A 26,231-nucleotide genomic window follows, 5' to 3' on the forward strand; every position below is an offset into this window, starting at 1 on the left:
AGTAAAGAGTCTAATATAAAGAACTATTTTTGTGTTAAATTTGTATTTACTAATGAAGGGAGACTAATGCAGGCTAGTAAAGAGTCTAATATAAAGAACTATTTTTGTGTTAAATTTGTATTTACTAATAAAGGGAGACTAATGCAGGCTAGTAAAGAGTCTAACATAAAGAGACTAGTATACCTTTATTTTTTTATTGGTAAATATAAATTGAACACAAATGATTTGTGAAAGCGACTGCCTGCGAAGTTTGCTCCTTCCCATATCCCTGGTGCAGCTGACAAAGCGAGGAGAACCTGCGGCTTAGAGGTTAATACATCTACCTAATATGTAAGCACCCCAGGTTTGAATCCCAGAAAGGGTATGGCTAGCTGACAAGACCTAAACACCTTGAAATAGATTCTTTACTATTTCTTCCTTTATTTCTTTGTCGGTAAATATGAATCCATCACTGGAGCTTTTCGAGAAGAGCTTTTCAATCCCACTTGTCTGGGATGATATAGGGTCTCCGGTTTGAGCAGGGATTGGACTGGAAGACCTCCAAGGTCCCTTCCAGCCCTATTATTCTGTGCTTTAGTACTTTAGTATTCTGTACTTTGCAAGGCTGTTGTGGCGTAAAAGGGGAGAGATCCTGGAGTCTCGAGGTGTTTAAAAGAAGAGGAGGTTTGAGATACAATAAGGATTAAAAATAGAAGCAAATGACTTGCTAGACATGAGATCTCGGGTGTGTCATTTCCAGCAAGAGGAAAGTGCTTACATTTGCACCAAAGTGGCTGCAGTTGTTATCATGAAATAGTTCTGTGATACATTGCAGGATTCTGAGTCACTGAAAGGCATCAGTGACTATGAGTTTCCACCTACAATTTCAATTTCAATTTATTGGCCATAGGGACTCTGGGCGGCTTACAGGCAAAACAAACATATATTAAAAATTTAAGAAAAAAATACAAGTGTTAAAAATATCAACAACATGCATATAGTTGGAGTGGGGCTGGATACGAATCAACAGCCCCAGGCCTGCCGGAACAGCCAGATCTTCGTGGCTTTACGGAAGGCCGGAAGAGTGGTGAAGGTCCGGATCTCTACGGGGAGATCGTTCCATAGGGCCGGGGCAGCAACAGAGAAGGCCCTTCCCCGGGGACCCGCCAACCGACATTGACCGGCTGACGGCACCCGGAGAAGGCCCAATCTGTGTGATCTTATTGGTCGTTGGGAGGTAAATGGCAGGAGGCGGTCTCTCAGGTAGCCAGGTCCTAAACCATGAAGGGCTTTAAAAGTAACGACTAGCACCTTGAAGCGCGTCCGGAGACCAATGGGGAGATTGCTACAGAGATTGCTTGAGCATCAGTGGAGTGTTGCAGGCGGTACGTCCTGGTACAAGCGTACTGGTTCTTGCTGGGAATACCTGGTACTTCGAGTTGTAAGCCGCCCTGAGTCCCCCCAGGGAAAAGGGCGGCATATAAATAAACTCTCAATCAATCAATCAATTCCCATCCGCCCGCCGAAGCACCTTACCTGTATTTGAGCTTTTCGGCACTTACGCGCACAGAGCACATGGTTCCTACGCGACGCTCCGCCGAGCAGCCGGAACATTACGGAGGCATCGCGGAGGCGTCGTGGAGGTTGCAGCGGGATCCGGAACCCACCACTGTTGAGCATGTTCAAGAGATGAAGTCCATGTCAACCCTGAAACCGGCTGAAATGTGGCCATTTTCCTTCTCGGTGGCTCTCTAGGGAGATTTCTCTTCTCATCGCTTCAGGGTTGACACAGCCCCGAGCGAAGGAGCCAGGGAGGGGGAGGGATGTAAAGATAGCTGGGGTGTTTGTAGCCAAAATGAAATTATTTCCCCTGGGAATCATGTAGGTGTTCGAAAGGTGGAGACCGAAGTCACCTAGCAACTGGACTGGACCATGTGACTGGTGACTCTGGAAGGAAGTGACAAACTTTCACTTTTAATTGGGTGTAAAACCAGCGGGAAGTTAGAGCCAGTTTTCCACCAAGTCTGTGCCAAGTTGATATGTCCCAATAAAATGTTTCAAGGGACGTGGTGGCTCTGTGGCTAAGATGCCAAGCTCAAAAAGTCGGCAGTTCAGCGGTTCGAATCCCTAGCGCCACGTAACGGAGTGTACTCCCGTGACTTGTCCCAGCTTCTGCAGTTCGAAAGCATGTTAAAAAATGCAAGTAGAAAAAGAGGGACCATCTTTGGTGGGAAAGGAACAGCGTTCCGTGTGCCTTTCACGTTGAATCATGCCGGCCACATGACTACGGAGACGTCTTCAGACAGTGCTGGCTCTTTGGCTTTGGAATGGAGATGAGCACCGCCCCCTAGAGTCCGGAAGGACTAGCACACATGTGCGGGGGAAATCTTTACCTTTAACAAAATGTTCTTTGAGGAATATGCCTGCCTCGGGGTTCTCATTGTTGGGGATATATTGCTTCTGGTTCATCCTTGGTGCAAGCTCTCTGAACAACAATCTGTCTCTAGAACTGGATTAAAACTAGAGCTAAAAGTAGACTAGAAAACCTCCGAGGCAGGGGTGAAATGCTACTGGTTCAGACCTGTTCACCCAAACCGGTACTAAAAATGCTAGCTATTCACCCGAATTAGTAGTAAAAATGTTACCTATTTGCTCAAACCAGTACTAAAAATTACCTATTCACCTGAACCAGTAGTAAAAATGTTACCTATACGCCTGAATAGTAGTAAAAATGCTACCTAATTGCTCGAACCAGTACTAAAAATGCTACCTATTCACCTGAACCAGTAGTAAAAATGTTACCTATACGCCCGAACCTGTAGTAAAAATGCTACCTATTCGCCCAAACCAGTAGTAAAAATGCTACCTATTCACCCAAACCTGTAGTAAAAATGTTACGTATACGCCCAAACCAGTAGTAAAAATGCTACCTATTTGCCCGAACCGGTAGTAAAAATGCTATCTATTCACCCAAATCGGTTGCAAAAATGCTACCTATTCACCCAAACCGGTAGTAAAAATGCTACCTATATGCCCAAATCAGTCGTAAAAATGCTACACATTCGCCAGAACTGGTCGTAAAAAAAATGCTATGAGTTCGGACCAATTCGCCCAAACTGGTAGTAAAAATACAACCCATTCACCCGAACTAGTAGTAAAGAAAATGCTACCGGTTCGGGCAAACTAGTTTTTCCAATGATCAGCTGTGTCGCGCGATTTATATTAGCTAGAAAGCAGGATTTCCTGCTATAATAAGCCTAATTGGGCTTATTATTCAGGGAGGTCTTATTTTGAGGGAAACAGGGTATTTACTCCCAGTGCTTTGCAGCTTCCTGGAATCCAACCTCCCTCCTTGTTAGTTATTGCTGACACCCCTTATTTGTTTCTCCCCTCCTCCCCCAACAGGACTGTACCATCTGCATGGAGAGATTGGTGTCCTCCTCGGGCTACGAGGGCATCCTTAGACACAAGGGTGCCAAGCCGGAACTGGTAGGAAAACTGGGGAAATGCGGGCACATGTACCACCTCCTCTGTCTCGTTGCCATGTATAACAACGGCAATAAGGTGAGCCCGGATTCCAATGTGTGGCTGGTGGGAATCGGGGGGGGGAGGGGGCGGGGGGAAAGGCCATTGTTGGTTTGGGGGCAGAAAGTCTCAATTTCCCCTCCCCCTGCAGAAAACAGAGTTGAGCCTGAGTTGTTTTATAATGTGGAGAACTTGGGAACAGAGAAGAAATAGAAATATGTGAAGAAATTATTTTAGCGCATGTGCTCAAAAGTCCCGATTGGGCTTCTTATTTATTTTTATTAATATTTATAGGCCGCCCTTTTCCCCGCGGGGACTCAGGGTGGCTTACATAAAATAGGGAGGGGGGGTATAAACAATAAACATAAAACAATACATAAGAGTAAAATAGTACACAACATTCATTCTTCATTCGGGTGGGAACAGATTGTGATCTTATCCCCAGGCCTGACGGGATAGCCAGGTCTTGAGGGCTGTGCGGAAGGTCTGGACGGTGGTGAGGGTACGAATCTCCACGGGGAAATCGTTATCCAGGAAGGTCTTTTTTTTTCCAGGAATACAGGGTACTTGCCTCCGTGTAGATGTAGATGTCAGCATTCCAAGTATCATGTAGAATTAAATCAGAGTCCAAGGCAAAGCGATCCTTAAAGTTCCAATTTAATAAATCAGACATCTTAGCACATCTGTGAAATCCCAATTCTAATGAGCCTCCTGGGATTTCACCCAATTAAAAGTTCACAATCTTGTCCCCACGCCCACAAATCCATCACGAGGTCCAATCGTCTTCTTCCACGCTAGCATCTCCACCCAGCTGCTTCCGGTCAGGTGCAAAGGTGCGGAGACAAACGATGACCTTGGTCTTCTAGAAAAGAATGACAACAACCCATTCCACAATCCTACTCCTTTCTATTCCCCCCTCCCAACAACTACACCAATGAAACAGCATAATGAAGTAAGAGAAAGTGTGGCAGGCCAAAGATCCTAACAGGAATATAATTGCAGGGCTGACAGTAGACCCATTAAGAACTACTTGTTGAGAACAGTTTGTGAGCCAGTTACAAATCCATCTGGTGGTGATGCCATCTATCACACTTTTTTTTTTAGCTTACCAAGAAGTAGGTTGTGGTCTACTTTGTCGAATGCCTTGGTGAAGTCTAAGTACATTGTGTCCACGATATTTTGCTGGTCCACTAATTTAGTCACTACTAATTTTCACTAAAAATGAAATAAGATTGTAAATAAGTCCTATATCCTGCGACCAATTAGATCGCATAGATTAGGCCTCCTCCGAGTACCATCTGCCAGTCAGTGTCGACTGGTAACCACACGGAGGAGAGCCTTTTCAGTAGTAGCTCCGACCCTTTGGAACGATCTCCCCGTGGAGATTCGTACCCTCACCACCGTCCAGACCTTCCGCACAGCCCTTAAGACCTGGCTAGCCCGTCAGGCCTGGGGATAAAGATAATCTGTCCCCACCCGAATGATGAATGAATGTTGTTTACTATTTTTACTTTTATGTACTGTTTTGTGTCTATTGTCTGTACCCTCCCTTCCCCATTTTATGTAAGCCGCCCTGAGTCCCCTCAGGGAAAAGGGCGGCCTATAAATACTAATAAATACCAAATACCAAATATACCTCCTCCTCCTCCTCACCTTCTCGCTTTCTTCTGCCTCTCCAGGATGGCAGTCTCCAGTGCCCCACTTGCAAGGCCATCTATGGGGAGAAGACAGGGACTCAGCCCCCTGGAAAGATGGAATTCCACATTATCCCCCACTCTCTTCCCGGCTATCCGGATTGCAAAACTATCCGCATTGTGTACAACATTCCTGCGGGGATCCAGGTGAGAATGCATTGCAGGTCCACCTTTGATGGAACAACCATGATGGACCCAGGAAATTTATATGACTAAGTGAAACATTTGGGATGAGTGAGTCTTGCCCTGTTTTACCACCTTTTTTTTGCCACATTTGTTAAGTGAATCACTGCAGTGGTTGAGTTAGTAGCAATAGCAATAGCAATAGCAGTAGACTTATATACCGCTTCATAGGCCTTTCAGGCCTCTCTAAGCGGTTTACAGAGAGTCAGCATATTGCCCCCAACAATCTGGGTCCTCATTTTACCCACCTCGGAAGGATGGAAGGCTGAGTCAACCCTGAGCCGGTGAGATTTGAACCGCTGACCTGCTGATCTAGCAGTAGCCTGCAGTGCTGCATTTAACCACTGCGCCACCTTGGCTCAAGGTTCACATGTTCACATGATTGTGAAGTGAAGCTGACGTCCCTGTTGAGTTGGCTTTTCGGAAGGTCGCCAAAGGAGACCATCAAACCATCATAAAAATGAATCAGTTGCCAAGGGTCTGAATTTTGATCACGTTTCGCTAGGGATGCTCTAAGTATGAAAAATGGTCATAAGCCCCTATTTTCAGGGTCATTGTAACTCTGAATGGTCGCAAAATGAACTAAGTTGAGGACTATGACAATAGTGATAGACTTATCTACCGCTTCACAGTGCTTTTACAGCCCTCTCTAAGCGGTTTACAGAGTCAGCCTTTTGCCCCCAACAATCTGGGTCCTCATTTGACCCACCTCGGAAGGAGGGAAGACTGAGTCAACCTTGAGCTGGTGAGAATCAAACTTGTGGCAGTGGGCAGAGTTTGCCTGCAATAGCACTAGCACTTAGACATATATACCGCTTCACAGTGCTTTTACAGCCCTCTCTAAGCAATCTGAGTCCTCATTTTACTCACCTCGGAAGGATGGAAGAGTCAACCAGAAGGAAGGAAGGAAGGAAGGAAGGAAGGAAGGAAGGAAGGAAGGAAGGAAGGAAGGAAGGAAGGAAGGAAAGAAGGACAATAGCAATAGCACTTAGACATATATACCGCTTCACAGTGCTTTTACAGCCCTCTCTAAGCAGTTTACAGAGTCAGCCTCTTGCCCCCAACAATCTGGGTCCTCATTTTACTCCCCTCGGAAGGATGGAAGAGTCAACCAGAAGGAAGGAAGGAAGGAAGGAAGGAAGGAAGGAAGGAAGGAAGGAAGGAAGGAAGGAAGGAAGGAAGGAAGGAAGGAAGGAAGGAAGGAAGGAAGGAAGGACAATAGCAATAGCCCTTAGACTTATATACCGCTTCACAGTGCTTTTACAGCCTTCTCTAAGTGGTTTACAGAGTCAGCCTCTTGCCCCCAACAATCTGGGTCCTCATTTGACCCACCTCAGAAGGATGGAAGAGTCAACCGGAAGGAAGGAAGGAAGGAAGGAAGGAAGGAAGGAAGGAAGGAAGGAAGGAAGGAAGGACAGACAATAGCAATAGCCCTTAGACTTATATACCGCTTCACAGTGCTTTTACAGCCCTCTCTAAGTGGTTTACAGAGTCAGCCTCTTTCCCACAACAATCTGGGTCCTCATTTGACCCACCTCGGAAGGAGGGAAGACTGAGTCAACCTTGAGCTGGTGAGAATCAAACTCGTGGCAGTGGGCAGAGTTTGCCTGCAATAGGAGAAGGGAAGGCTGAGTCAACCTTGAGCCCGTCAGAATCAAACTGTCAAACTGCTGGCAACCGGCAGTCAGCAGAAGTAGCCTGCAGTACTGCATTCTCACCACTGCGCCACCCTGGCTCTTTCACGACTACCTGTGATTTCTAATGGATGATAACTTCATTGTAACTTCAACTTGGTTGTAAGTCGAGGATTATCTGTGCTCCCTTCCATAACACACACATTGTGGAACGGATACATTTTTTTATTGCATCTTCCAACTTCCTTTGTTTTTGTTTTGCTTAAGCAGGGCATAGAGCATCCAAATCCTGGGAAAAAGTTCACCGCACGAGGATTCCCACGTCACTGTTACCTTCCGGACAATGAGAAAGGCAGAAAGGTAAATGCTCCGTTTCCCTGACCTCAGTGGACTTCAAGTGGAGCATACTTAAGTAGTCACCGTTCTTTACCTTCATGATACCATTGCTTCTGTTATTGGTATTTGTATATATGCCCTGATATTTCACGTTCTCTTTCTTCCTCATGTTGCTTTCAGTTGGCACCACTACATCTATCACCATCACTGTCCTCTGGTCCTTGTCTACCGGGATGTTAATTGGCTACCACTTGTGGGACTTCCAGACAGACAGGCAGGTGGTGGCCAATCAACCAGACATTATGGTAGTAGAAGGACCAGAAGACAGTGGTGGTCCAGATAGACAGGCAGATGGTAGCCAATCAACCAGACATTATGATAATAGACAAGGACCAGACTGGTGGTCCAGATAGGCAGGCAGGTGTTAGCCAATCAACCAGACATTGTGGTAGTAGAAGGACCAGAAGACAGTGGTGGTCCAGATCGACAGGCAGATGATAGCCAATCAACCAGACATTGTGGTAGTAGAAGGACCAGAAGACAGTAGTGATCCAGATAGACAGGCAGATGGTAGCCAATCAACCAGACATTATGATAATAGACAAGGACCAGACTGGTGGTCCAGATAGGCAGGCAGGTGTTAGCCAATCAACCAGACATTGTGGTAGTAGAAGGACCAGAAGACAGTGGTGGTCCAGATAGACAGGCAGATGATAGCCAATCAACCAGACATTGTGGTAGTAGAAGGACCAGAAGACAGTGGTGGTCCAGATCGACAGGCAGGTGTTAGCCAATCAACCAGGCATCATGATAATAGGCAAGGACCAGACTGATGGTCCAGATAGGCAGGCAGGTGGTAGCCAATCAACCAGACATTGTTGTAGTAGAAGGACCAGAAGACAGTAGTGATCCAGATAGACAGGCAGATGGTAGCCAATCAACCAGGTAAGGTAAGACCCCTGGCAGATGGTAGCCAATCAACCAGGTAAGGTAAGACCCCTCCTGAAGAAGCCGTCTCTGGATCCAGCTGTTCTTAATAACTATCGTCCAGTCTCCAACCTCCCCTTTGTAGGGAAGGTTGTTGAGAAGGTGGTGGCTCTCCAGCTTCAGCGTACCTTGGAGGAAGCTAACTATCTTGACCCCTTCCAGTCTGGCTTCAGACCCGGTTACAGCACAGAAACCGCTTTGGTCGCATTGACTGATGATCTCTGGAGAGCTAGGGATGGAGGCCATGCTTCCATCCTAGTTCTCCTGGACCTCTCAGCGGCTTTCGATACCATCGACCATGGTATCCTTCTGCGACGACTGCGGGAGATAGGGGTGGGCGGCACTGTCTTGCAGTGGTTCTCCTCCTATCTCTCGGACAGGTCGCAGTCGGTGTTAGTGGGGGGGCAGAGATCGTCCCTGAGGCCCCTAACTTATGGGGTGCCGCAGGGGTCGGTCCTATCCCCCCTACTATTTAACATTTACATGAAACCGCTGGGCGAGATCATCCGAAGGCACGGGATAAAATATCACCAATATGCGGACGATACACAGTTGTATCTGTCCGCCCCGTGCCAACTCAATGAAGCGGTGGACGTGATGAACCGGGGACTGGAAGCCGTTAAAGACTGGATGAGAGCAAACAAGCTGATACTCAACCCAGACAAGACCGAGTGGCTGTTGTGTTTCCCTCCCAAAAATTTGACCACCATACCATCACTCAGGCTGGGGGGACAAAATTTAAACCCCTCAGAAAGGGCCCGCAACTTGGGAGTCCTCCTGGATTCACAGCTAACTTTTGACCACCATCTCTCAGCTGTGACCAGGGGGGCATTTGCCCAGGTTCGCCTGGTGCGCCAGTTGCGGCCCTACCTGAATCGGGAGGCCCTCACAACAGTCACTCGAGCCCTTGTGATCTCTAGGCTGGAATACTGTAATGTGCTCTACATGGGGCTACCCTTGAAGAGCATCCGAAGACTACAGCTAGTCCAGAATGCGGCCGCGCGAGTGATCGTGGGCGCACCACGGTTCGCCCACATAACACCGATCCTCCGTGAGCTGCACTGGCTACCTGTTGGTCTCCGGGTGCACTTCAAGGTCCTACTCACCACCTATAAAGCGCTCCATGGTAGTGGATCTGGCTATTTGAGAGACCGCCTCCTGCCAATTACCTCCCTGCGTCCCATCAGATCGCATAGAGTTGGCCTCCTCCGTATTCCATCCGCCAGTCAGTGCCGACTGGCGACTACTCGGAGGAGAGCCTTCTCTGTTGCGGCTCCGACACTATGGAACAATCTCCCCGTGGAGATTCGTACCCTCACCACCGTCCAGGCCTTCCGCACAGCCCTCAAGAACTGGCTAACCCGTCAGGCCTGGGGATAATTTTATTTCGCCCCTCCCGAATGCTGAGTGAATGTTGAGTTTTATTGTCTAATTTACTTTGTGCACATTTCTTTTTTTCGTATTGTCCCACACTCCCCTTCCTTTTTTGATTGTAAGCCGCCCTGAGTCCCCTCAGGGAAAAGGGCGGCCTATAAATAAACAAATCTAAATCTAACCAGACATTATGATAATAGACAAGGACCAGACTGGTGGTCCAGATAGGCAGGCAGGTGTTAGCCAATCAACCAGACATTGTGGTAGTAGAAGGACCAGAAGACAGTGGTGGTCCAGATAGACAGGCAGATGATAGCCAATCAACCAGACATTGTGGTAGTAGAAGGACCAGAAGACAGTGGTGGTCCAGATCGACAGGCAGGTGTTAGCCAATCAACCAGGCATCATGATAATAGGCAAGGACCAGACTGATGGTCCAGATAGGCAGGCAGGTGGTAGCCAATCAACCAGACATTGTTGTAGTAGAAGGACCAGAAGACAGTAGTGATCCAGATAGACAGGCAGATGGTAGCCAATCAACCAGACATTATGATAATAGACAAGGACCAGACTGGTGGTCCAGATAGGCAGGCAGATGGTAGCCAATCAACCAGACATTATGATAATAGACAAGGACCAGACTGGTGGTCCAGATAGGCAGGCAGGTGTTAGCCAATCAACCAGACATTGTGGTAGTAGAAGGACCAGAAGACAGTGGTGGTCCAGATAGACAGGCAGATGATAGCCAATCAACCAGACATTGTGGTAGTAGAAGGATCAGAAGACAGTGGTGGTCCAGATCGACAGGCAGGTGTTAGCCAATCAACCAGGCATTATGATAATAGGCAAGGACCAGACTGATGGTCCAGATAGGCAGGCAGGTGGTAGCCAATCAACCAGACATTGTTGTAGTAGAAGAACCAGAAGACAGTGGTGGTCCACATAGACAGGCAGGTGGAAGCCAATCGACCAGACATTGTGGTAGTAGAAGGACCAGAAGACTGTGTGGTAATAGTTGTAGAGGTGCCAAGTGAGAGCAAGATCAGGAAGGAGTATGAGAAGCGGGAGAAGTAGCAGGCCTGAAGGAGGAGCTGGAGAGGTTGTGGAAAGTCAAAGCCAAAAGGTAGGAATCCTTGGGGCTGGGACTCCAACAGATCCCAAGAACGACATCAGATCTCTCTCCCTCCAGAAAAGTTGCAGTTCTAGGAACAGCTAAGATCCTGCTGAGTACCCTCAAACTCCCAAGTCCCTGGTAGAAGACCGAGATTGAGGAAAACACAGACCAACCACAAGAGTGAGAAGGGGTATTTTTAATATATATATATGTATATATATATTGCCTTCTTCTCCTTCAGATTTTGAAACTCCTCATTGTGGCTTGGGAACGCCGGCTCATCTTCACCATCGGGACCTCGAACACGACGGGTGAATCGGACACTGTGGTTTGGAACGAGATCCACCACAAAACCGAATTTGGTTCCAACCTGACTGGCCACGGCTATCCTGACCCAAACTATCTGGACAATGTCCTGGCTGAACTGACCGCCCAGGGGGTCTTGGAAGCCAACCTGAAGGACTGAGAAGATGGTGTTTTGGGGGGGCCTCCCTCCACCCAACGTTTCTCCTGCCTCCATTGAGTTCTGCGCAGCTGCCTCTCCTCCATCCTGTCTGTCCGTGTCTTGTGTTCGCCGATTGGTGAGGCAGCCATGTTTGGGACGGTTCCTTCCACCTTCCCCTGAGTCGCTTGGACTAGCTTGACTACAAAAACCATGGGGGTTACAGGGTGTTTTCCTCCACCCCGGGCAGGATTCACACCATGGTTCCAGGGCTCCCTCCCCGGAGAAACAATCTGAAGCTTTGTGAGTGAGCAACCCATGCAAGCTTTCTGCTCTTCTCTTCCTTTTTCTACATACGTGTATAATTCTTGGCCGTTTCCCACGGGTCCAAAGTTCAGTACAACGGAACCCTCCATCTACGACTACTCAAATCTCTCAGCCAGGTTGTTCCTGCCTCCTTTTGTCTCTGTTCCTCGCTTGTTCTTTGGTTGCCTTTGTGGCTCTGCCCAGAGAAGCAGGAAAGAAGATCCAAGTTGATCCCCTAACGCAGGCAGATATTGTGGCTTCCCAGCGGGAAGTAGAACGGTGTCAACCGGCTTTGTCATCTGCCTTGCGTGCAAATTAAAAGAGCCCCCATCTCTTTGGCTCTGTCTCCCCTCCCAGCCTCAGAGGCATCCTCTTCCCTGACCAAATGCAAAGTTTGCCCTCTAGTTCAGGGGTCCCCAAACCCACCGATCCTTGGACCGACACCGGTCCGCGGCATGACAGAAACCGGACCGTGCAAAGAAGCGAAGTCCCGTCCGCGGAAACGTAGGCAGCATGCAAAACTATACTGGTCCGTGGAAAAACCCTCTCTCCATGGAACAGGTCCCTGGCATCCCAAAGATTGTGGAGGGGATGTTTTTCTTAAAAATATATTGCAAGATGGGGGGGGGAGGTTTTTCTAAGTGGAGCTACAGCTGGTGAAGATTGGAAATCCCGCCAGATCTTCTCCTTCCCTTGATCGACCACACAGATTCCCTTTTTGTTAGTTGTTTCTTTAGCAAACCCAGAACATATATTGCCGGGTAAACTGGATACTTGATCCTTTATACTCCACCCACAACTCTTGCACAGACGGGCCTTTCTGACTGTCGGTCTTACATCACCTTCTTGCCATCTCCCTAAACAACAAAATACACAGTTTTGGACTTGTGCTTCTGGACCACTTGGGTGGTGATGGAAGAGGGGCGGATTCCTTTCTCCCTGCAACATCATCAAATGTCTGCATCCCTTTCCCTATTCTACTTTTTTTGGGTCCGTCGTTGACAGTGGAGCAATGATAGAATATGACCTGTACGCCCCGGTATGGGCGTAGTGGTGCCTGTTGGGAGCACCAGGTACCGTTTTGGTATGGTGCTCCGGAGGGCCCACCTGTCCGCCAATGCTCCTTACCTCTATTTGAGCCAACCGTGGCAATTGCGCACACGCACAGAACGTATTGTGCCTGTGCAATGCTCCCCCGAGCAGCTGGAGAAATCGCGGGTGGTGGGTATGCATGCGCGTGCTGCAGGCATGGACGTGGGGGACACCCGGCCCCATTGCAGCTTAACAGTTGCAACAGGAGCCGGAACCCACCACTGCAATGGAGATATCCCATATCCTAAAGTCTAGGACAGCAATTGTCCTCCTACATGGCCCAGGGATGGGATTCAACCAGGCAAACTAATAATGCTAATTTTATATCTGGTTTGCCAAACTGGTAGTTGCGAGGACTGGCTGGCCATGCCCACCCCACCCCGCCCCTCCCAGGAGTCTCCCCACGGCCCGTTTTGGATGCTAGGTGTGCAGGGTCTGCGCAGAGGCTCTGGGAGAGCAAAAAATAAGCCTTCCTGAAGTCCCCTGGAACCCAGGGGAGGCTGTTTTCACCCTCCTGGAAGCTCGGGGAAAGCCTCCAGAGCCTTGGGAGGGCAGAAAAATGGGCCTACCGGAAGTACCAAAGTCCAAAAACAGGCCCGTTTTCACCCTCCCGGAGCCTTGAGCAAAACCTCTGGAGCCTGGGGAGGGAGAAACCCCTCCCCACGACGGTGCAGGAGGTTGAATGGGCCATGCCCACCATGGCCAACTCCCACCCAGCAACCAGGCAGAGAACCGGTTGCTAAATTTTTGAATCCCACACCCGACATGGCCTTTAGGGTCTTGAAAGCAAAGTACCAATCCATTGGGAGATCTCGGCAGGGGTGAAACCCGGGGGGGAATTGCTCCCATTGCTTCTGCCACTCCTGAAAAGGACCAGGCTTCAACCAATAAGATGCCACCTCCTGTCTCCCCCTTGCTTGACGTCCATGTGACAATTTGAGGTTCTCCTAGGTTGAAAGATGGGGAGGGGGGGAAAGCGAATGACTGTTTCCGGTTTCTTGCAAAACCGTTCGACTGCCTGGATCAGTTTCCGGAGATGAAATGGAGAGAAGTCCCTTCTGGGCCCCCACTGGTGAACTTTCTATCCTCCACAATCTTATGTAGCATGTTCAATTATCCAGATGTGAGGGCAAGGCTGGGACAAGTTGCCAAATTGGACGGAAATGACTTTTACGGAAGAAAAATGTAACTTCTACACACAGCTTTGGTCCATATCAAGCAGATGCAATAACGACAACGACAACCACAATAAAAAAATGGGATGAAACCGAGCACAAATGTGATTGGCCGTGGTGTCCCCCATGCAGGATTGGTCAGCAAACATCATGAGAAGCTCCAGAGCCCCCCCCCAAAACCCTTGAGATTTTATTGCTTTGAAATAGGAATCTATGCATGGTCACCCAACTCAGGAACATACAGATTAGGGACCTTACTGGATGAGAAGACTTAAGAGTTGTTATTTCTCCAGCATAATATTATGGGATTACAAATTGGGGAAGGTTGCACCACTTCTTGAAGCCAAGTGGATTAGAACAGGGGTCTTCAACCTCCAGTCCATGGAGGAAAAGGTTTTCCTTGTCCAGTTGTGCCCTACTCTAGGGGAAATATTCATCTCCATTTCCTAGCCAAGGGAGCTACCTGTGAAATTTCCATAAGATGCCCTAATTAAATTATGAGCCTCGAGACAAAGTTCAAAAGAAATCCAGTTTTTTTATTAGGAGCAACTTTTTGGCATTTTTTTTTTTTTGCTGCGGAGCCAAATCTGATTTTCGTTTAATGGCATCTGGACTTTACCCCTGTTTCTCCCCCTCCCGTCAGTCTGTGTCATAAATCACATCCACCAACGAGGTGCTGCAGCAGGCTGTAAACTTTCTCACCTCAGACACCTCCTGTAGAATAGCAATAGCAATAGCAGTTAGACTTATATACCGCTTCATAGGGCTTTCAGCCCTCTCTAAGCGGTTTACAGAGTCAGCATATCGCCCCCACAGTCTGGGTCCTCATTTCACCCACCTCGGAAGGATGGAAGGCTGAGTCAACCTTGAGCCGGTGAGATTTGAACCGCTGAACTGCAGATAACAGTCAGCTGAAGTGGCCTGCAGTACTGCACTCTAACCACTGCGCCACCTCGGCTCTTCTCTGTAGAAGAGAAGATTTGCTGTAGAAATCTGACATCCAACTCTGGTCGAAAGTATGCATGAAATTCTCCCTCCCTTCTATGTCAACTTGATAATAGGCATGGAAACGCTTTACAAGTTGACCCTACCGTTGTCCAAAGACAACCCCAACCCTACTAGAGATATCTCATAGGTACTGTTGTGACCTAGTCTTCCAGATAAAGCATAAATCACAATCTTAATCCCCCAAACCCTCTTTTATTCATACGGCTATGAATTATGGTCATTCCCAGTCTGCAAGGCTTCACAAACAGTCTGTGAAGATTCCGACAGATGTCTGCTCGAGTTGCCACAGTCTTTCAAGGGAATGTTGATAAGCACCGACCTTATCTCCCTGGGAACGCTGCCAGAGACCTAATAGCCAAATGCAGAGCAAGGCCAACCTTAGCACAGAGTCAAACGAGGGAGGAAAGAAGGAAGGAAGGAAGAGAGGGGGAGGGAGGGAAGAAGAAATGAGAGAGAAAGCGAGGGAGGAAAGAAGGAAGGAAGGAAGATGATAACTAAGATAAAGATAGACAGGAAGGAAGGAATAAAGAAAGAAGGAAAGAAAGAGAGGGGAAGGGAGGGAAGAAAAGAGAGAGAACGAGGGAGGGCAGAAGGAAGGAAGAAGGAAAGAAAGAGAGGGGGAGGGAGGGAAGAAGAAAAGAGAGAGAAAGCGTGGGAGGGAAGAAGGAATGAAGAAAAAAGAGAGAATAAACAATACATGAATAAAAGCACCCTCATTTTGCAAAACTGGACAAAAGCGGGGTTGCAACCTTTTTCAATAACTGGCTGCCAGTGGCTCTCCCAAAGACTCTCCCAAAGCTTGATTGACAAGCTTGAACCGACCAGATGAAACTAATTGCTTCCTGCAAAGGCTCACGTCCCGTTCGCTCCTCTTTTATGTCTTATGAGGGGAGCCAATCCTCTCCAAGCCTTACTCCCAAGGCGACCTTGTTTTCTTAATCGTTCTTGCCTTCTGGCAGCTCTGTGCATGCACACATTGGGAACAGGCTCCTACTGTTCTTCTGCCTCACTAATGTCAGACTCCAGAGGCTCCGGAGGCAGCAAATGACTACCAGCTGACCTTGGCCCCCTCTCTGCCTCTGATGCAGAGACCTCGTCCAAGCCCTCCCCAGACTCCAGGACTGGCCCATGTTCCTCCCCAACCTCCTCACTGCCCAAATCTGCTGGCCGCTGGCAGGCCCACAACAGATACATTTCTGGGGGCGCCTGGGGTCACCTTTGCTTTGTCATGTTACAAAGGGAGGCTAAAACATACAACAAAGAGTTGCAGGAACTCCGTATATTTACTCCAGCGAAGAGGAGGATTAGGGGGGACAGGATAGCACTCGTCAAGGGGCAACTCACTGTGGCCCCAACTCACCGCGGGATAACTCAACAACTCAATGGTTTAAATTGATTTAAGTATTATTTTGAAGAGGAAGTTGATCCCTCCCCACATCCGGTCCTCTTTGTGGAAGCCCCTCAAATATTGCAACACTGCTCTCATGCATCCCCTCGTCCTTCTTTCCCCTTGAGTTTTTGAGCAGAAACTATTGGCTGGATATCACCAACCACTGGGAGCAGCCTTATGTCTATGGAGAGTCTCCGTCATCCTGGTTGTCCCACTGGTGCTTTTTCAAGAGGCCACCGGACTTTCTGATTTTTCTTTGGAGACGTTCTGCTTCTCATTCAAGAAGCTTCTTCAGCTCTGACTTGGATGGTGGGGGAAGAGAAGGATTGATACTCCTTGCAGACGGCTGGTCATTTGCATCCTTTTGGAGGGTCGTTGAGGCCGCTTGGAGGTTTTATCTGTGTCCTCAAGGTCCACCTGAGTTGTTCAAATGGGTGTGGAACCTTCTCGGAACTGCTGAAAGGCTCCACACCCATTTGCACCCCTCAGGTGACCCTGAGGACACAACGACAAACCTCCAAGTGGCCTCAACGACCCTCTGAAAGGATGCAAATGACCAGCTGTCTGCAAGGAGTATAAAACCTCCAAGTGGCCTCAATGACCCTCTGAAAGGATGCAAATGACCAGCTGTCTGCAAGGAGTATAAAATCTCCAAGTGGCCTCAACGACCCTCTCAAAGGATGCAAATGACCAGCTGTCTGCAAGGAGTATCAATCCCTTCCATTCCTCACTATCCGGTCAGAACTGAAGAAGCTTCTTGGATGAGAAGCGAAACGTCTTCAAAGAAAAAAACTAGAAAGTCCAGTTGCCTCCTGAGAAAACAATTGGACTTTCTGGTTTTTTTCGTTGAAGAGGTTTCGCTTCTCATCCAAGAAGCTTCTTCAGTTCTGAAGAAGAACTGAGCTGAGAACTGAAGAAGCTTCTTGGATGAGAAGCGAAACCTCTTCAACGAAAAAAACCAGAAAGTCCAGTTGCTTCTTGGGAAAAATAAAAAGCACCTTTGGGACAAGCAGCCTTATGCGAATTTAAAATCCTGGTTTCTCTAACTTGCTCTATCCGGCCCATGATTTATGATCCGGATGTTAACATTGGAGTCTTTCCTAACCTTATTTGGAGGTGAGAGGAGCATCCTCTGACGAGCCAATCCCAGCGACTTCCCGTTACACACTTCGTTCTCTCTTTTGTCATGCAGAATAAACTGAAATCTTCATGACATTTGGAGAAAAGGATGAGGGGAAATGAGGATGGACCTTGGTTTCAACTCTCGGAAATAAAGGTCACGCTGGAGACTGCATCCCCTTCTCTGCCAGGGGATATTTTCTATTTCGTTTAAATTAAAACCATCTGTTTAACAGAGAGAGAAAGAGGATGCAGTGGGCACCAACAGATGTGTCTGCCTCTGGTCCTTTAAGCCTAATGTAGTAGCATGTTTCCTTTTAGCTGCTGAACTGTTTTGCTACAGAAAAAGAGGAGGAGGAGGAGGAGGAGGAGGAGGAGGAGGAGGAGGAGGAGGAGGAGGAGGAGGAGGAGGAGGAGGAGGGGGGGATAATTGGGGATTGATTAGGGTAATTCTTGACATCGCTCACAATCCATTGCAGGACACTGGCACTGCACAGGTTCACTTCAGAGATCAGGGAATTTGAGCAGGGGAGCATACAGGGTGTGTTTAAAATGAAAGAAAGAAAAGAAAAGAAAGAAAGAAAGAAGAAAGGAAAGGAAAGAAAAAAGAAAAGAGAGAGGGAGGAGAAAGTTGGAGAGAAAAACTGAAGAAGGGATGGATAGAGGAAGGAAAGAAGGGAAGGGAGGGAGGAAGAAGGGATGGATAGAACGAAGGAAAGAAGAGAAGGGAGGGAGGAAGAAGGGATGGATAGAGGAAGGAATGCAGGGAGGAAGAAGTGATAGAGGAAGAGAGGGAGGGAAGGAGAAGGGATGGATAGAGGAAGGAAAGGGAGGAAAGAAGGATGGATAGATGAAGGGAATGGAGGGAGGGAGGAAGGAAGAAAGGATGGATAGAGTAAAGAATGGAGGGAGGGAAGAAGAAGGGATGGATAAAGGAAGGAAGGAAGGAAGGCAGGCAGGCAGGCAGGCAGGAAGGAAGGAAGGAAGGAAGGAAGGAGAGCTGAAGACCAGGTGAGGATCAAAGGTGAACAAGCACTGCATAGCAAATTGATATTCCACATCCAAGATATCCCACTTCATTAGAACAGCACATTGGATGATCTAGGCCAGAGGTCCCCATGTTGGCTGGGGAATTCTGGGACTTGAAATCCACACTTCTTAAAGTTGCAAGTTTAGTGAACTGTGATCCAGACAAATTATGCAAGACGCAGTCAACAATTTCCACATTTTATATTACTTTATTCTCCGGCTTTCAGAGTCTGCTTACATGGGCCGCATTTTACAGCTCAGAGGAACAGATCAAAGAGTTATAGAGAGAGTTTATTCAGCCCCTCTGAAAACGTTATGCAACTATCAGTCTCTCTTCTTCAGACTGGACCTCCCTCCCCAATATTTTCAAGCTTATTTTTACTGTGATAAAGACTAGAAACTTGGTGTGAGTGAGAGAGGGGGCAGGAGAAAGAAAGAAAGAAAGAAAGAAAGAAAGAAAGAAAGAAAGAAAGAAAGAAAGAAAGAAAGAAAGAGAAAGAAAGAAAGAAAGAAGAGAGAGAGAAGATGTATGTATGTATGTATGTATGTATGTATGTATGTATGTATGTATGTTTGGATGGATGGATGGATGGATGGATGGATGGATGGATGGATGGGATAGATAAGAGGATAGGATAGGATTGGATAGGATAAGATAGGATAATAGCTAGAAAGGAAGGAAGGAAGAAAGAAAGAAAGAAAGAAAGAAAGAAAGAAAGAAAGAAAGAAAGAAAGAAAGACGGAAGGAAGGAAGGAAGAAAAGAAAAAAGAAAAAAAGAAAGAAATTAGGATAATAGATGCATAGATAGACATATAGATAATGATTGAATAGGGGAGAGGGAGAGGGAGGGAGGGAGAGAAGAGAGGAGGGAAAGAGAGAGAGAAAGGTTGGATAGATGGATGGATGGATTATTGGGATGGGATGGATAAGATAGGATAAGATAGGATAAGATAGGATAATAGCAAGAAAGAAAGAAAGAAAGAGAAAGAAAGAAAGAAAGAAAGACGGAAGGAAGGAAGGAAGGAAGGAAGGAAGGAAGGAAGAAAAGAAAAAAGAAAAAAAGAAAGAAATTAGGATAATAGATGCATAGATAGACATATAGATAATGATTGAATAGGGGAGAGGGAGAGGGAGGGAGAGAAGAGAGGAGGGAAAGAGAGAGAGAAAGGTTGGATAGATGGATGGATGGATTATTGGGATGGGATGGATAAGATAGGATAATAGCAAGAAAGAAAGAAAGAAAGAGAAAGAAAGAAAGAAAGAAAGAAAGAAAGAAAGAAAGAAAGAAAGAAGAAGAAAAATTTAGGACAATAGATTCATAGACATATAGTTAGATGATTGAATAGGAGAATGGGAGAGGGGGAGTGAGGGAGAGAGAGAGAAGAGGGGAGAGAGAGACAAAACAGAGGGAGGGGAGAGAGAAAGAGATCTTCACAGTCTGGGCTACAGGAGACTTATGGGCCAGAGGAACTAACTTCCTTCCATCTCTGTGGTAAGCAGAACCTGGACTCCCATCCCATTTTTCTGAGAAAGATTCATGTGCAACACTGGTTGAGCAGAAAGGTGTTGTAATTTCTCCCATGTTCTTTCTCAGTTCTCTTGTTCTCCTTCCAAAGGGACATTGTTCAGCAGGAGCATAATCTGCAGTGTAGGTCGTTGCTTTCTTCTCCAAACAGATGTAAAGACGACGTCATCATTACAACATAGACAAAACAACTGGTTCCCAATGGGAGATGATGCCACCTAGGGAGGTGGGAGAGTGCCAGTCCCTGGTTTCTCCCCACCTTCTTGATGTTCAAAAGCCTTGTGGGCCTGCTCCAGTCCTTGGATGACTTCTAGAAGATGGGCAGCTGCTGTCAACCTTCGCTGGTTTTTGTCTGAAGCTGGGTGTGGGGTAGAGAAGGAGAGAAAGAAAACGACGGGAGGTCAACCTTGAGTTAGCAAAGGTGGACAGTCCATTGGTGCTTCTTCTAGAGTTCCACCATCTTGCTCAGCTTGACCAGAGAAATCTAATGGGGTTCCTCATAAACCAAAGACAAATAGGGATCCGAAAGTCAACCAGGTATGAGAGTTAATATCTCCAGCTTTTGGAAGGACACAGGAGAATCATCACACCTTCTTTGAGTTTCCACCAACTCACACAAAGCTTACACCAGCTCATTACATATTTTATTTTAGGCTCTGAAACCACCGAGCCTAGGTTGACACGAGGTCATTGTAGGAGACGACCAGCTGAGCCCAAGGGAGGGGGTCAAATATGTCATCAGTCATGAGTCCCTGCGCACCCACAAGAGATCTACGGGCAGCTCTCTTATCTCTTATAATAATGTCTTATCTCCCGCTCATTTCCCTTGGCTGTTAGTTGGCCAGATTCTTGTAGAGAGCTTACGCTTGCAATAAATCTTAATACTCATTTGAACTGCCTGAATCTCCTGACTTCCCTGCTGCTTGGCAGTCATCCAGACATCTTTAAGCACATCTAAGATATGGGTGGGAAATTCAGCAAGAGAATGTTAGTTCTTGGAGAGAAGGTCTGTGTCCAGGAGTTGTCAGTTTTACAAGGTAGACAAGTGAATTCTACTTTATTCTAATGCTCTTTAACAGACTCTTGCAGGTTTGAAAGTACAATTCTCCCGCCGTCTCCTTTACAGTCTGAGAAACTAGGGAGGGTCCTTTCTGAATCTCTTTCTCTGCCCATTATACAGCTGTGGGCTACCCAGTCTCTTACCTGAACCATTCCCTCTTGTCCTCCTGACTCTCACGGTCATTCCTGCCTATGGTGTGTCTCTGTGTGTCTCCTCCGTCTCCTTTACAGCCCAAGGAACTAGGGAGGGTCTCCTCTGAGCTTTTTGCCCTGCCCTCTCTGCAGCTGCGGGCTAAGCTGTCTCTTATCTGTCCATTTCCTAGGCAGTATTTCATCCCCTCCTTCTGTCTCCCAAGGTCTTTCTCACAGACCGTTGCAACAGTACCAGCGGTGGGTTTCACATTTTGTTACCACTGGTTCGCCCCGCGTATGCCCACTTTGCAAGTGCACACGCCGCTTCCACGCATGCACCTGGCCTTCCATGCACGTGCTTTGCTCACACACGTGCTGTCCACGCATGCACCTGGCCTCAAAAACATGGCTAAATAGGACAGCATAGAGCCTGGGTGGGTAGGCAGGCCCACCCACGATTTCCGCTAAAGGCTTCCATTGAACCAATCTGAACCGGATGAATACTAACTCTGAACCAGAGGTGGGATTCAGTAGGTTCTGACCGGTTCTGGAGAACCGGTAGTGCAAATACCACCTCTGGCTGGCCGCGCCCCTATGTATTCTCTGCCTCCCGAGTCCCAGCTGATCGGGAGGGAATGGGGATTTTGCATTATCCTTCCCCTGCCACGCCCACCAAGCTATAGAACCGGTAGTAAAAAAAAATTAGCATCCCACCACTCCTCTGAACAGTAGGCAAACCTGTTTGTGTATATTGGTGGTGCTGCGATGTGCAAAGCAGGAGACAGATCTCTGGGTGTAGATGACAGCAGAGGAATTGTGACAAAGTCAAGCTACTGAACGGAAGCAACGCTGGCTTAGTTACGGGTTGTTGATCATGCGTGGAGGCAAAGTCACTTGGATGGTTTATTTTTATCTGCCTTCTACCCTCTTCCTGTCCTCCACCCCAGCTTCTCGGCAACCCGGCAGAGTCAGGCCTACCTTTTTTGGCTGCATTGCTTTGTTCCCGCGTAGCCTCGGTGTTTGAAATCTCCTGGTACTTTTCCCTACGGGACCGTAAAAAAAGCCAGCCATTAATCACAGGCCAATAAGCCTTAAAAGCGAATTGAAAGAGGCAATTAATCACCGACATCATTAATTGCAAGCTTTAGGAGCACGCATCTCCCATCTCCCGAGGAACAGGACATCTCCAACACCTGGAGGGGCCCTTACGTAAGCAATGCAGAGAGAGAGAGAGAGAGAAAGCGCTGGTTTTAAAAATAGTTTTCAATCCGTCCATCCTCGGAATGAGAAATTCCAGCTCTCTCCGCAATTTCCAGCCAATCAATACAGTGGCTCTTCCAAGGGAAAAGAATGAAAAAAAGAAAGAAAAATGCAAGTTTTAAAGCAGGGTGTCCAATCTTAGCCATGTGAATGTATCATTAATTATACTCAATTACACCCAAGATCAAGGGAGATATTAATGTCACTCTATAAAAGCCTTAGTAAGACCACAGCAAGAGTACTGCATCCAGTTTTGGTCACCACACTGTAAAAAAGATGTTGAGACTCTAGAAAGAGGGCAGAGAAGAACAAGAAAGATGATCAGGGGACTGGAGGCTAAAACATACGATGAACGGTTGCAGGAACTGGGCATGGCTAGTCTAGCGAAGAGAAGGACCAGGGGAGACATGATAGAATCTTCCAATATTTGAGGAAACTGCTACAGAGAGGAGGGGGTCAAGCTATTCTCCAAAGCACCTGAAGGCCAGATGAGGAATAACGGATGGAAACTGAACAAGGAGAGATTCAACCTGGAAATAAGGAGGAATTTTCTGACAGGGAAAACAATCAACCCATGGAACGGAAGTTTCCTTCGGAAGTTGTGGGAGCTTCATCACTGGAGGCTTTCAAGAAGAGACTGGACTGCCATCAGTCAAAAAATGGTGTACGGTCTGCTTGGGCAGGGGGTTGGACTAGATAACCTACAAGGTCCCTTCCAACTCATCTGAATCTGTATCTATATATCATTGGACTGATGACATTATTATTATTATTATGCTTTATTCATTAAACATGAAACCCAGTCAACTGAACATTCAAAAATGCATCACAAATACCATTGATTGGTGATAATGGTTGATCCAGGTTGCTGCCAGCATCCTAGGTACCAACCACGTACCTTCTTAAAATATACAATGTTCCAAGCACCACAGTTTTTTTGGTGCTATTGCACGAAGCTGCAATTTCTTGATGTGTTTTATCAAATTCTTGGACATGGTACCAAGTGCTCCGATGACAATGGGTATCACTGTTTTTTTATATTATTATTATTATTATTATTATTATACAATTGTATCACAGCGGCCAGTTGTTTTGCCGGATTTGGCATTGGTTACTAGTCGGGCCCCACCCAGGGGCCTAGGACGTTGTAACGTATTTTCGTAATATGCGTGCGGATCCAAGCAGTGCGGCTTTTTGCATTTGACTGATGGTGATTTTGTCAATTTTTAAATGTTTTAAATGTAATTCCAGTGCTTTTGGAATAGCACCCAGTGTGCCAATTACCACTGGAATTACCACTGCTGGTTTGTGCCATAGTCGTTGAATTTCTATTTTTAAGTCCTGGTATTTTGCGATTTTTTCATGTTCCTTCTCGGTGACCCTGCTATCACCTGGTATTGCGATGTCTATGATTGTGACCTTATTTTTCTCAACCAGTGTGATGTCTGGTGTATTATGCGCCAGTATTTTGTCCGTTTGTATACGGAAATCCCACAAGATCTTGACCATCTGATTTTCGGTGACTTTTTCAGACTGATGTTCCCACCAGTTTGTTGCTGTTTTAATATTATAATTTTTGCACAAATTCCAATGGATCATTTGTGCTACTGAATTGTGCCGCAATTTATAATCAGTCTGCGTGATTTTTTTACAGCAGCTGAGTATGTGATCAACAGTTTCATCAGCTTCTTTACAAAGTCTGCATTTGGCATCATCAGAGGATTTTTCAATTTTGGCCTTAATGGCATTATTATTATTATACAATTGTATCACAGCGGCCAGTTGTTTCGCCGGATTTGGCATTGGTTACTAGTCGGGCCCCACCCAGGGGCCTAGGACGTCGTAACGTATTTTCGTAATATGTGTGCAGATCCAAGTAGTGCGGCTTTTTGCATTTGACTGATGGTGATTTTGTCAATTTTTAACTGTTTTAAATGTAATTCCAGTGCTTTTGGAATAGCACCCAGTGTGCCAATTACCACTGGAATTACCACTGCTGGTTTGTGCCATAGTCGTTGAATTTCGATTTTTAAGTCCTGATATCTTGCGATTTTTTCATGTTCCTTCTCGGCGACCCTGCTATCACCTGGTATTGCGATGTCTATGATTGTGACCTTATTTTTCTCAACCAGTGTGATGTCTGGTGTATTATGCGCCAGTATTTTGTCGGTTTGTATACGGAAATCCCACAAGATCTTGACCATCTGATTTTCGGTGACTTTTTCAGGCTGATGTTCCCACCAGTTTTTTGCTGTTTTGATATTATAATTTTTGCACAAATTCCAATGGATGATTTGTGCTACTGAATTGTGCCGCAATTTATAATCAGTCTGCGCGATTTTTTTACAGCAGCTGAGTATGTGATCAACAGTTTCATCAGCTTCTTTGCAAAGTCTGCATTTGGCATCATCAGAGGATTTTTCGATTTTGGCCTTAATGGCATTTGTGCGGATAGCTTGTTCTTGCGCAGCCAGGATTAGTGACTCTGTTTCTTTCTTTAATGTACCTGTTGTTAACCATAACCAAGTTTGTTCACTGTCCACTTTATCTTTTATTTTTTCCAGAAATTGGCCATGCAGTGCTTTGTTCTGCCAACTCTCCATTCTTGATTTTATCACATCTTTTCTGTATTCTTGTTTCGTCTGTTGGGCCTTCAGTAGATTTTTGTTCTTTACTTCGATTAATAGATGTTCTTGACTTTCTTTTAAATAATCAGCCAGTGCATGCTTTTCTTCTTCAACTGTTTGCTTCACTTGTAATAATCCTCTGCCACCTGATTTTCGGGGCAGATATAGTCTATCAGTATCACCACGTGGATGTAAACTGTAGTGCATTGTCATTAGTTTCCTGGTTTTTCGGTCCAAAAGGTCCAAATCAGCTTGTGTCCAGTTAACTATACCAGCTGTGTATCTTATAACTGGTATTGCCCAGGTATTTATGGCCTTGATTCTATTTCCACCATTCAATTTAGATTTCAAAATTTTCCTAACTCTGTTGGTGTACTCTCGCCTGACAATAGCTTTTACTTCTCCATGCTTGATGTTATCCAACTGCAGAATGCCTAAATATTTGTAGGCTTCATTTTCGTTGCATTTAATTAATTGGTCATTGGGCATTTCAATTCCCTCACATGCAATGTGATAATAATAATATTATTATTAATTATTATTATAATGTGATATTATTATTATTATTATTATTATTATTATTATTTTGACAATTATGGGACAATTTCTTAACTGGGTCTGCCCTCTGCTGGAAATCTCTGTGAAATTTAAGACTTGATAAATATCAAACGGGAATGAAAACTCGCTGGGTGCTGCCTCCTGCTGGCCAAGCGGAAGGACAACACCATGCGGGATGTGACAACCTAATCAATCATAGAATAGGGAAGAGACATTTCCTCCCCACTCGACAGCATGCAAGATATGCATAAATTCTAGTACAGCTGGTCCTTGACTTACAAGCTTTTCTTTAGCGACCAGTTGAAGTTAACACGGCACTGGGGGGAAAAAATGCCAATCCTGCATTCTAAGCACTGCGCTCTTAGCAAAGTCACTGGGGAAGCCTGCGGGCAAGATGGCAAGTGGAATTCTGTGGTGTCCCATTCCATGACCACGGCAAACAAGGATAACGAAACCTATTGCAGTCTGATGAAGCCTGACAAACAAGATCGGACAATATTTTGGTTTTGCCCGCATACAAACCTGAGCTTGTCTTTATGCAACAAAAGCTGCTTGTAGACCATCTGAGCTTCTGCATCGGGATCCAGTGGATCGCTCCAGTCGCCCAGGGTCACTGCAGAATGCGTACGGCTGCAGCCTCGAACTGGAATCAAACCACAATCACAAAGGGTCCTGTAAGTTG

General features: G+C 46.5%; 2 protein-coding genes across 2 annotated transcripts in view; one reads left to right on the forward strand and one right to left on the reverse strand.

Annotated features, from left to right (window-relative positions):
• Positions 1 to 14,294, forward strand: part of DTX1 (deltex E3 ubiquitin ligase 1) — a 64,585-nt gene extending 50,291 nt beyond the window's left edge. Inside the window, 4 exon segments of the mRNA XM_087705649.1 lie at positions 3,385 to 3,543; positions 5,184 to 5,345; positions 7,286 to 7,375; positions 11,068 to 14,294. Coding sequence (XP_087561775.1) covers positions 3,385 to 3,543; positions 5,184 to 5,345; positions 7,286 to 7,375; positions 11,068 to 11,292 — 636 coding nt within the window. The 3' untranslated portion in view covers positions 11,293 to 14,294.
• Positions 14,295 to 19,766: 5,472 nt separating this feature from the next.
• Positions 19,767 to 26,231, reverse strand: part of RASAL1 (RAS protein activator like 1) — a 61,961-nt gene continuing 55,496 nt past the window's right edge. The window contains 3 exon segments of the mRNA XM_087705651.1: positions 19,767 to 20,271; positions 22,083 to 22,147; positions 26,072 to 26,192. Coding sequence (XP_087561777.1) covers positions 20,132 to 20,271; positions 22,083 to 22,147; positions 26,072 to 26,192 — 326 coding nt within the window. The 3' untranslated portion in view covers positions 19,767 to 20,131.

Source organism: Thamnophis sirtalis, unplaced genomic scaffold, assembly GCF_051295495.1.
Source record: "Thamnophis sirtalis isolate CommonGarterSnake01/CBP01778 unplaced genomic scaffold, rThaSir2_p1.2 scaffold_2, whole genome shotgun sequence".
Classification (NCBI taxonomy): Eukaryota; Metazoa; Chordata; class Lepidosauria; order Squamata; family Natricidae; genus Thamnophis; species Thamnophis sirtalis.